The 11,369-nt window shown below is 38.5% G+C and overlaps 1 protein-coding gene across 4 annotated transcripts in view; it reads left to right on the top strand.

The window, feature by feature from the left end:
- Positions 1 to 1,838: 1,838 nt before the first annotated feature.
- The window catches only part of CEP170 (centrosomal protein 170kDa), a 75,028-nt gene continuing 65,497 nt past the window's right edge, over positions 1,839 to 11,369 (top strand). For all 4 annotated transcript variants that reach the window (XM_009079234.1, XM_009079233.1, XM_009079232.1 and 1 more), the window contains exons 1-2: positions 1,839 to 1,943; positions 6,753 to 6,842. In XM_009079234.1, coding sequence (XP_009077482.1) covers positions 1,839 to 1,943; positions 6,753 to 6,842 — 195 coding nt within the window. The remainder of the gene's footprint in view (positions 1,944 to 6,752; positions 6,843 to 11,369) is intronic.

Genomic DNA, 11,369 nt, shown 5'->3' with positions numbered 1-11,369 from the left:
AATGTCATTTGCTTGACCCAGTTCTCATTCCAAATTAGATTAATTTAAAAATACAAATATTCATTTCCTTCAAAGGTGCTGAATAAACTATTTTAATTATTAAAGCACTTGTTTGGTAGCTAGATATCTTTAAATTTTATTTCACTAAGTTCTTATTGTAGATGTATTTTTTTAATCCTTGTAGTTTGTAGGAATGAAGTGTATGAGAGATGCTGTATCACTTCTTCCTTTGAATTGGACAGCATTAAGTGGACCTAAATTTCACTTGAAGGATGTGTTGTGATGCAGCTGTGGAAAAATAATCCTATCATAGGTATCACTGTAGAAAAGAACACTTTGTTGCAGTGCATATTTACTTTTTTGTTGAGGAACTCTTTAGCACATCAAATCATTCTAAATTCTTCCATGTGAATGGCATTCATTTTTATTAACTGGGTTAGCAGCTCTGCTGGTACATTTTAGCCCCTGCCATGGTATGCTTTGGACTTACTGTTTTGTAAATATCTGTTTTGTCATTTCATAGCAGTTTTGACTTAACTCAGTCACTTTTAAAAGTTTCTGTAGTTTGTGGTGTGTCTCCTTGACAGTAGTTTAGTGGGACAGTGCTGGCTTTGTCGCCTTACTCACTGCTCCCATGCTAGCCTTGGTTTTGGGGACCTTGCTGATTTCTTGTTATTATGCAGATTACGCTCAGGTCCACTACAGGCTTTTGTCTACTTACAGTACACTTGCTAACCTTGCATAAATTCACTAAATGACATCTAAATAAAAGAGAAGAGAAATGCCAGCTATTCGGTACTTAGGGAAAAAGCAGGCTGGTGCTTTTTAATTTTCTTTAGCTTCTCTTTTACTGAATACGGTGTGGTTATGAATGAATGCAGTGATTACTTTGGCTTGCTTTTTCTTTAAGAGAGATTTGGAATACTTCTCAAAGGCTTTTCCAACTATCACCCATTGTATTACGCTAAAGAGAGCTTTTAGTCATACTTTTGTCCAATTTCGAGTAGGTTGTATTATGCAAAGAAGTTTTCTATAAAAGATTTTACCCAGTTTTCAATTTTTGTTTTATATTTTATGACATTTTAAATACCTATGGGGTTGAGTTTTTTCTGTGTAGGTATGTAATACATTGGGTATTTAATTGGAAAATTAAGGTAAAGTTTTGCAGGAATACTTTCAGTTTTATTCCTTACAAAGAACTTCTAATTTGTTCATTTTGCTCTGCTTTGTTCACAGTACAAAATGTGCACTGTTAAATTTCCAAGATAAAAAGTTTTATTGAGAAAATCTGGGGTTAAATAAGAAGCAGAAGTTCCTTTGACTTAAGCTTTCACTTGGTACTGTACAGAGGACTTGGGTTTAAAACCAAGTGAGGCAGGTCTTTCTTGCAAGCAAATGTAGCGACACACATGCAAGTTCCTTTCTGTATTTTGTGAATGTTTGCCACGTTGTTTATTGGTTGTGGTAGTGAAGCACTAATGTAGCAATTATCTTGATAATCAGCGGTCAAATGCTTAAAGCTTTCTGACAACTTGACATACGACTTTGGCATTAGCTCACTGCTTGTTCGTTTTGCAGAAGCTTACCAATTAAATTGCCTAGTTGCATGAAGCAGAGCCTCAGAGTATGTAAATCTGAAGCCTGTCACTTCCTGTGATGCTGGGTTCAGTACATGCTGTTGAGAATGCTGTATTTTCAGAGGCTTTTTGCATTCTGCTCACACTGTTTGCTGAGCAGGAACCGTAGCTAAAAATAACTAAAATGAATTTCTCTGTCTCTCTTTCTTCCTCGCTGCAGGATGACGTAGCTTTGCCAAGGATTTATCAGCTAAGCAGAAAATGAGCTTAACATCCTGGTTTTTGGTGAGCAGTGGAGGCACCCGACATAGGCTGCCACGAGAAATGATTTTTGTTGGAAGAGATGACTGTGAGCTGATGTTACAGGTAATTGCATCATCCTTCCATGTGCAACTGCTCAAATCGTGACCCTAGTGCACCAGTTTAATATGTTCCTTTTGAAAAATAAATTCCCCAGATGTTGGGAGAGGGATTGTTTTGCTGAATGTTTTGTCTGTAGAAAAAATTTAGTTTAAATAGATTGCCATCAATCATACAGTTACTGCTGAAGTGCAGAGAATCACACTTTCTGCATATAAGTCACATACAGAGTGCAAGAATAGAAGATGAAATAACTTTTGCAATGTGATCAGTAAAATAAGTCAACTGTGTTCCATAAAATGTGATAATGTTAAGTGCACTGGATGCTTTTGAAAAGAGCCTTCTTTTTTCTGCAACTTGTAGTCGAATTTAGTCACATGATTTGATGTAACTGTATCCCCATGCCCTGATTGTGTTGTACAGAGGAAAAAGAAATTAGTACAGAAGGGTGTTTTTCTCTATCTCTAAGGAAGTTGAATGACTCAGTTTCAGTAATGGTTTCAGTGGAACTGTAAATGTGCAAGTCAAAATAGTTCAGTACTTCAGCATTCAACTTCAGCTTTGAGGATCACTGTGCAGAACTCTTAGTTGTGTGTAACTGTGTTGTTTTGTAGCCATATTGTACACACTTTGCCCAGTCCTCTGAGCTGCCTTTTTCTAAAATACATGTTTTTGAATGGTTAATGCTAATGTTGTGGGAGTTTCTTCTCAAATTCTTGTCTTGTTTTACTGTAGAGCTCTTAAGAAGATTGAATTTCAAAATTAATATCCTCAACCCTTCCTACCATTCAATAAAATATTTTCTTTCACATTTTGTTTTCCTAAGAGTTGTGTATGCAGCCATTAATGGCGAAATTAGGATCTCACTTGCAAATGAAGTGCCTGGAGACCTAATTTTGTGTGTATTTGTCAAAACATAGTATCTCTAGTAAAATAGATTTGTCTCTCAGCCTCAGAAGGCATCCAGAGGTTTTATTAGTGATATTAGAAAGCAGTAGAAAAACTCATAATATCCTGTAAAGACAAACAGGATGGTGTCTTGGTGATTTATGTGGGAGGTATTAAAAAAAACCCCAAACAGCACACAGAAATCCCCAACATGCAAAACAACAACAAAAAAAGCACAACCAGATAACCCCACCCCATTGGTTCCTGCCCAGTAGGTTATAATAAAAAAATGTTTTTTATTTTGCTAATAGCTTGTTTTAAAGGGTTGTTGTGTCTGAATAAGGGAGTGTTTTCTTCCTTCTCTCTCTTCAGTCCTTAGATTGAAGCATTTATTCATTTATATTAGAGAATGTCACCTTCAAAGGTAGCTGCCTCTTTGATTAATATCATGAATAGATTCCAGTCATTTACAAATGTTATTTGTTGTGTACTGACTTCAGAGTTAGTAAAAACAATCAAGGGGCCTGGTGATTTTCAAGAATATCGTCTTTATCCTGCTGTTATGTTAGGTCTACATGCCAGCATGACTGTAACACTACATAGTGCTTCAGGGGGAGGAACCCACCAAAAGAGAAGCTAATAATGTGTTCTTGTTCTGTATGTGTAGCTCTTTGTGCAGGACCTCCCTTTCCACTCTTGACAACTTGGTTGTTCTCTTACTGCAAAGTATGTGCACAATGCATGATAAAGAAGTCAGAATTTAATGCTTTTATTCATAATTGCTTGACAGAAAGCATGTTATAAAAGCCTTAATAAACGACATTTCAACTCTGTTGTGTGCTTGATAGACCTCAGATCTGTACATGACACTGTTGTTCTCAGAGGTTTTGATCAGATCTGGGAATACAGATTTGCTTTAAATGTGTTACTTTGTAAATATGTTCAAACATAGTGTAAAGTCTTTGTGTTTAGCTAGCTGCTCCAATGCATTGCCTTGCTTGTGGATAAATACCATATTTTCCCCTTCTTTCACCGTTAGGATTAGAAATCTTTTTGAATCTTGATAGAGAAATCATCTCCAAGAAAACCAATTCCATTACTCATAATATCAGAAGTATTTGCAAAGAAGAATGCATTTATTTTCTGTATTCTAAATATTTTCTTAGTAGTCTGGGTTGAATTGAAGAGTCTCTCTCTAAAATAATGCCAGTTACAAATTTATTTTATCTGAGAATGGAGATTTCCTCTCAATATTCATATGGCTCTTAACACATTTACTCCCTGATTTTTGTTATTTCTGCAGTCCTATGTAAATACTTGTTCTGCGTCTGGCTGGGTTGGTGTTGATTTTCTTTATAGAAGCCTTTTGGATTTGTGACCAAAACACTGTTGATAACACACCAATATTTAGCTATTACTGAACAGTGTGTGCACAGTTTCAAGGCATTTTCTTTCTGCTTTACTTCTCCTACACGCACAGAGGGTGCACAAGTGAAGAGGTAACACAACCAAAGGGATATTCCATGACAAAAATGTCATGCTTGGCAAGAAAAATTGAGGGAGGGGAAGACAACCACTGCTCAAGGACTGGCTGGGCATTGGGCTGCTTGTGGGAGGTGCTGAATGATTGCCTTTGCATCACTTTGTTTTATTTCTTCTTTCTTCTTCCTCTTTCCTTCACCGCTTGAACTTTACCCATGAGGTTTCTTTCCTTTTGCTCTTCCTGTTCTGTCCCACATCCCACTGGGGCAGGGGAGAGTGGGTGAGCAGCTGTGTGGTGCTTAGCTGTCAGCCAGGACACTGCAGTCTTATAAGAAGTAATTTTGATAGTTCTTAAATTTGAATGGAAAGCTGCAATAACAAATCCAAAGGAAAAACTGCGTTTAAAAGATTTGCACAGTCTTTGCACCTGTAAAGATCAGCTAGAATGAATAACAATGTGTCCAATTATATGAAAGTAATCTGAGCCTGAGGAGTACCTTAATGTTGTGCAGAATTTCACGTGTTTCTTTAAAAGCCAGAGACTTGAGTAATCATTTTTACCATTTCAGAATATGTGACAAAGTATCATGAAGCTTTAAGGATCTTTTTGTGTCCTTTCCCTTTTAACATATTTTTAGTAAGATGTAGCACATAAAGATAATAAAATAAATGATTATTAAAACAGTATGTATTTGTATAACAACATTGAAAGAAGTTCAGAAATTTTTTGAAGAACCTGGGTAACAGAAGCGTAATTCTTGATGGATTGCTGCATCACTTGAGTGTGGAAAAGTGTAATAATCTCTGGCTTGACGTTGTAAGCTCAGCAGAACACTCACATCAGTGAATTTGATTGTATAGAGATATCTTGTTTTCACTTGAAAGATTGCTAAATTAGTAGAAAATGAACTGCACTTCTATATCATCATATGCCATCACAAACACTTAACTGATGTGGTATATTACTGCAGCTTATATTGGGAACTTGTTCATTTGTCTGTCTCTTCTTTGATTATCCCCTCCCCCTTGATATCCTGTCCCCCCATTATTATATCCCTCAAGAATGCAGAGCAAATTGGCTCAAATGAAAAGCCAAATAGCAAAATAGTAAGTATAAGCAGGACTGATTTCACTTCTTTGAGGAGAAAGCAAAACAGTCAAAAGATGGCATGAAAAGGAAGAATGTGGAAGTAAATTGAAAACAAGGAAGACAAATAATAGTAGCAAGTCCCAAGAAATGGACAAGTGAGGTGATAACTGTGAGATTATGAGAAGAGAAAGCGTTTCCTTAGGGGCAGTAATTGTGTGTTCTGATGCCTTGAACTGGCTAGTGCGCTGGTAATTAGGGATTCCTGCAACTGGCAGACCACAGGTGCTGGTACAGAAACAGTCATAGGAGTCTCGGACAGAAATTTACCATTCTTTGTGCAATATGGTCCTAACAATGACATGAGTAGCAAGGGTAGAAGATGCAAAACTGAAACTTGGAAGAATGCTGTTGGAAGAAATTTGCTGCTATGCAATCATTTTGGGACACTGCACTAGCACAATTACCAACAAACAGACTGAGATCAAGCGTGCACAGCTAGAGAAGATGAGCTGTGGGCTCTATTCAGTTGGGAACCCTTCTGGATGTCAAGGTGCTGACCATATGCATGTGTGAAGGAGGCATTCACCCAGCTCACCTCTTCCTTGCTTGCTATCAGCACCTCAGGCTGCAAACACTGGGGAATGAGTGAGTGCTGAAAAAGGAACTTAGCTGTTAGGGAAGTGGTGTTCTTGGATGAAATAGTAACCAGGATTGTTCTTCATCTATATGGGTTGGTGTTTGGAAGTAAAAATAAAGAGTTTGTGACATAAATAAATGAATACTGAAGTGCTTAAGGAAGGAGTGAGAAAGTCAGAACTGATGGGAATAGTAATTCAGGAACTGCTCAGACCTTTAGTGAAGAGGCAATAGGTTTAGGAAATTGAGATCAAGGAGAAACAATTTGAAGGCTTATATACTATGGTCATTGTCCCAAATGTGTGACAGTAAATGGTGTGTTTCAGAGAGAACACCCCAGAATCATAGTCATGTTTTGGAAGATGCGTGTAGTGAGAGAGAGAAATAAAGGTGAAGTTGATGATGTTAGATTAAACATCAGCAATGCTACAGCGAACTGAAAAGAAAGAAAATTCTTGGATAATGTCTAGCTAGATCTGACTTATATTTGGGGAAAAATTAAGAAAATTATTATTGTGAATAAATTTTATGGGCACCCAGAGTTGGATGTAGTTAGAGTGACTTTGTTTCATATGTGGGCCTAAATTTTTATATAATTTGAATAAATGTGCTGTGCAGTAATAAAATAATTATGCTCTAAGAAATGGCCATTAATGCTATCTTGATCTGGTTTTCAAATGCCTTACTTTATTTTTTTATTTTGTTTTAATATATTTTAGTCACGGAGTGTGGACAAGCAACATGCTGTGCTTAACTATGATGCCTCTACGGATGAACACTTGGTGAAGGATTTGGGCAGCTTGAATGGGGTAAGTTAACAATTGGAAATGGATAGCTTCTGTATGTTTGTTTTGGGATTTCTTCAAGCAGTTATTAATTGTATATTGATGTCTTTTTAATGCAAGATTGGAAATGAGGGAGCATTCAAAAGGTGACTGTAGTCTTTGCAGTGTTTTCCCACTGCACTTTTTTTAAAGGGCTGCAGTTAATTCCATTAATAAGAGGTCGTTGGCAGTAGGAAGAAAATGAGAACAATGAAAAGGAGTATGTTACATTTCTGTATTCCAGAATTATAGAGAAAAATAAAATCGTTATTATATTGTAAAACCCCCAATGTATTTCAATCTCTAAAATGTCTGATTAAGATATAGGTTTTATTTCATATGCTGTTCCTTTTTTTCCTGTTGTAATACAGAAAAGAGTATTGAACTGTACTTCATATGTGGAAAAAAAATTAGTCAATAACCATGTTGTCTGTAAATCCGTTTAACTAATTCTCTATTTGCATTTAGTTTTTCAGTATCATTTTTAAAATGTCTGAGTAATTTGTGTCAAGTAATTACAAACTAATCCAGAAAAAATGCTAAGTTGTGAGCAAAATAAAATTTCATGTGACAGTTTGCATTTTAAAGCTTTTCTAGGAATTGGGTATGCAATAGTCTAAGTAAGCATCACCTTTTATAGAAGTAATAGATTATTAAAAACATAGCAACTTTGTCCTATTTTTGCAGCTGTTTAGATCCTTCTTTATGAGCTGTTTATTTGCATTAGTTGTGGTTGTTATTTTATACAACATTAAATGTTTGGCTGTGTCATGAATGACTACAGAATAAAATCATGAGTTCCTTTGCGATTGCTTATTTGAATTAATATTTTGAAAGCTACTGGTAGTGAAGAGCTTTGTCAAATGCTTAAAAAAGTAGAAGGTGAAGTCTCAAGTTACTGCCTTTTGATCTTGAAGTGCATTTCAAAGTGAAACCCCTGTCAGTCTGTCTCTATTAGTTTTTCTGTATTTTAAGGTAACTATCTCAGCCTTCCAAAGAGAGTTTCAGCTCCATATGAAACCGTTGTAACCTGAAGGGCTATATCCTTTGGACGGTTGTAGACGTACAAGGACTTCAGTCCTTAAATATTTTATACACCTCTATGTTTTGAAAGTCAGTGCAGTGTTTCAAGGCAGTGATGAAAAACAAATTCAGCGCACAGAAATTTTTTGCTGAGCCGTTTGATTTTATTCCCTAATTCCATGCCTCCTGTAGTCAGTAGGAATACCTTCAGATTTTTGTTGCCTTGTCACAGAACTGGAAGTTAATAAAAATATATGTTAAAAGGCCTTCATTCGACTCCTTTTTTTTTTCCTCTGATAAAGAGCTTTCAGAGATTTGCTTCGCTTGATCTGATTCATTCTCAATTTTGAGGTGAAGCTTCAGTTGCTCTAGAGCTGTTTACTCAGAGATATCAAAGGAACTCTTTCTTCCCAGTTTTGGGACAGGGACTATTAAATCTTAGGAGTTCAGTCCTTGCTCTTTGTCTTCACAGTGCTTTCCTTACTATCACTTTCCCACTGCAATTTTCTTATATAGCTCAACCTACCTGGTTTTAGGATGAAAGAGAAAACACATTACTTTTGTAACACCATTCTTAATTGTGTGACAGAACAATATAGGCAGTGCCTCTGTACCATGCAGTGAACTGCTTAACTAGGCAGTAATCCTTTTAATCCAGCTACTGTTTCCACTTAGAACACTACCTCCCTAACAGCCAAGTGCCTCTTCTAGTCCTTCAGCAGCTTCTACCCATTCTTGATTTGCATAGTTCATCAAAAGCTAAGATTTATTTTAGGTCTCCCCAGTTAGACCCATTTCTTTGGAGAACAGATATAGACCTTTCTTAGCATACAGAACTACTCCATTCATTGTGTAATGCACTTTAACCACTCAAGATAATCATAATATCATAGGATATTAAGGAGTGAGAATGGATCTTGCAGATCATCTAGTCCCAACCCCCCTTGCCATGATCAGGGACACCTCCCATAGACAAGGTTGCTTAAGTCTCCATCCAGAACCACTGCCGGGTTTGGAGCATCCACAATCTCCCTGGGCAACCTGTTCCAGTGTCTCACCACTCTCACATAAAAATTTTTTTTCCTAATATCTAATCTAAATTTCTCCTCTTTCAATTTATACCCATTACTCCTTGTCCTATCACTGCAGTTCCTAACAAAGAGTCCCTCTTTGGCTTCCCTGTAGGCCTCCTTCAGATACAGGAAGGTTGCTATGAGGTCCCCACACAGCCTTCTCTTCTCCAGGCTGAACAGCCCCAACTTCCTCAACCTGTCTTTGTAGGGAAGGTGCTCCAGTTTCATAGCCCTCCTCTGGACTTCCTCCAACAATTCCAGGTCCTTCTTTTGTTGAGGGCACCAAAGCTGCATGCAGTACTTCAGGTGGGGTCTCACAAGAGCAGAGTAGAGAGGCAGAATCACATCCTTCAATCTGCTGGCCACACTCCTTTTGATGCGGCCCAGGACACAATTGACTTTCCAGGCTGCACTGCTTTCCAAGCACACACTGCCAGCTCATGTTGAGTTTTTCATCAACCATCACCCCCAAGTTCTCTGCAGAGCTGCTCTCAATCAGTTCTCTGCCCTTGCCCATAGGTGTGTCTGGGATTGTCATGATTGTATAGGACTTTGTGCTTTGCTTTGTTGAACTTCGTGAGGTTGACATCAGCCCACCTATCCAGCCTGTCAAGGTCCCTCTGGATGGCATCCCTTCCCTCCAGCCTGTCAAGTGCCCCACACAGCTTGGTGTCATCAGTGAACTTGCTGAGGGAGCACTTGATTCCACTGTCCAGGTCACTGATAAAGATGTAGAACTCTATTGCCCCAGTACCAACCCCTGTGGAAAGCCACTCGTCACTGGTCTGTACTATTGGCTACAACTCTTTGCATGTGACCAGCCGACCCGCTCTTTATCAACTGAATGATCCATCTGTCAAATCCATGTCTCTCCAGTTTTAGAGACAAGGATGTGCAGGACAGTGTCAAATGCTTTACATAAGTCCAGGTAGACGATGTTAGTTGCTCTGCCCCATCCACGAATGTCAAAACCCCGTCATAGAAGGTTATCAGATTTGTCAGGCACGATTTGCCCTTTGTAAATCCATGTTGACTGTTACCAATTACTTCTCTATTTTCTCTGTGCCTTGGCACAGTTTCTAGGAGAATCTACTCCATGATCGTGTCAAATGCTTTACATAAGTCCAGGTAGACGATGTTAGTTGCTCTGCCCCATCCACGAATGTCAAAACCCCGTCATAGAAGGTTATCAGATTTGTCAGGCACGATTTGCCCTTTGTAAATCCATGTTGACTGTTACCAATTACTTCTCTATTTTCTCTGTGCCTTGGCACAGTTTCTAGGAGAATCTACTCCATGATCTTGACTGGCACAGAGGTGAGACTGACTCTAGTTCCCCATGTGCAGGACAGTGTCAAATGCTTTACATAAGTCCAGGTAGACGATGTTAGTTGCTCTGCCCCATCCACGAATGTCAAAACCCCGTCATAGAAGGTTATCAGATTTGTCAGGCACGATTTGCCCTTTGTAAATCCATGTTGACTGTTACCAATTACTTCTCTATTTTCTCTGTGCCTTGGCACAGTTTCTAGGAGAATCTACTCCATGATCTTGACTGGCACAGAGGTGAGACTGACTGGTCTCTAGTTCCCCAGGTCTTCTGCTTTCCTCTTTTTAAGAATTGTAGCTATATTTCCCTTTTTTCAGTCCTCAGGGACTTCGCCTGACTGCTACAGTTTTTCAAAAATGATGAATGGTGGCTTAGCAACTTTGTCTGCCAGCTCCCTTGGGACATGCAGATGAGTCTCATCAGGCCCCATGAACTTGTGCACGTTCAGGTTCCTCAGGTCTTGAATCACCCTGCAGTGGACTTAGGGTCTTCATTCTCCCAGTCCCTGCATTTGCCTTTCTCAACTTGGGACAACAATGGCTAAAGCACTTGCTGTTGAAGATTGGGGCATACAGGTCGTTGAGAATGTCGGCCCTCTCTTTGTCCAGGGTAGCCAGGTCTCCTGTCTCTAGTCTTACTTTTGCTTGCAACATATCTATAGAAGCCCTTCCTGTTATTCTTAATATCCCTTGCTAGATTCAATCATATCTGAGCCTTGGCTGTCTTAACCTTATCCCTAGCTTCCCATACAATTTCCTTGCATTCCTCCTAGGCCACCTGTCCTCGTTTTCACCCGCTGAAAGCTTCTTTTTTCACCCTGAGTTTGATCAGCAACTCCATATCCATCCATGGAGACCTCCTGGCATTTTGCCACAATTTAGAGTTTAAGAGGAGGTTTGTTTGTTTTAAGTTTTGTGAGTCGTAAATAATTTCACAAGCTGAATTGTAATTGCACCTGATGCATAAATACCTGAATGTTCTTACATGTATGGTAGATTCACACTCAGTTCACTGAAAAGGTTACAGCTATATTTATCCTGGACTTTGTACTTCTGGATCTGAAAATAAAAGTAAATTTTAATCAGA

The sequence above is a fragment of the Acanthisitta chloris genome, unplaced genomic scaffold (genome assembly GCF_000695815.1).
Source record: "Acanthisitta chloris isolate BGI_N310 unplaced genomic scaffold, ASM69581v1 scaffold5567, whole genome shotgun sequence".
NCBI lineage: Eukaryota > Metazoa > Chordata > Aves > Passeriformes > Acanthisittidae > Acanthisitta > Acanthisitta chloris.
Note: the sequence above shows the minus strand (reverse complement) of the source record. Positions and strands in the feature narration are given on the sequence as shown.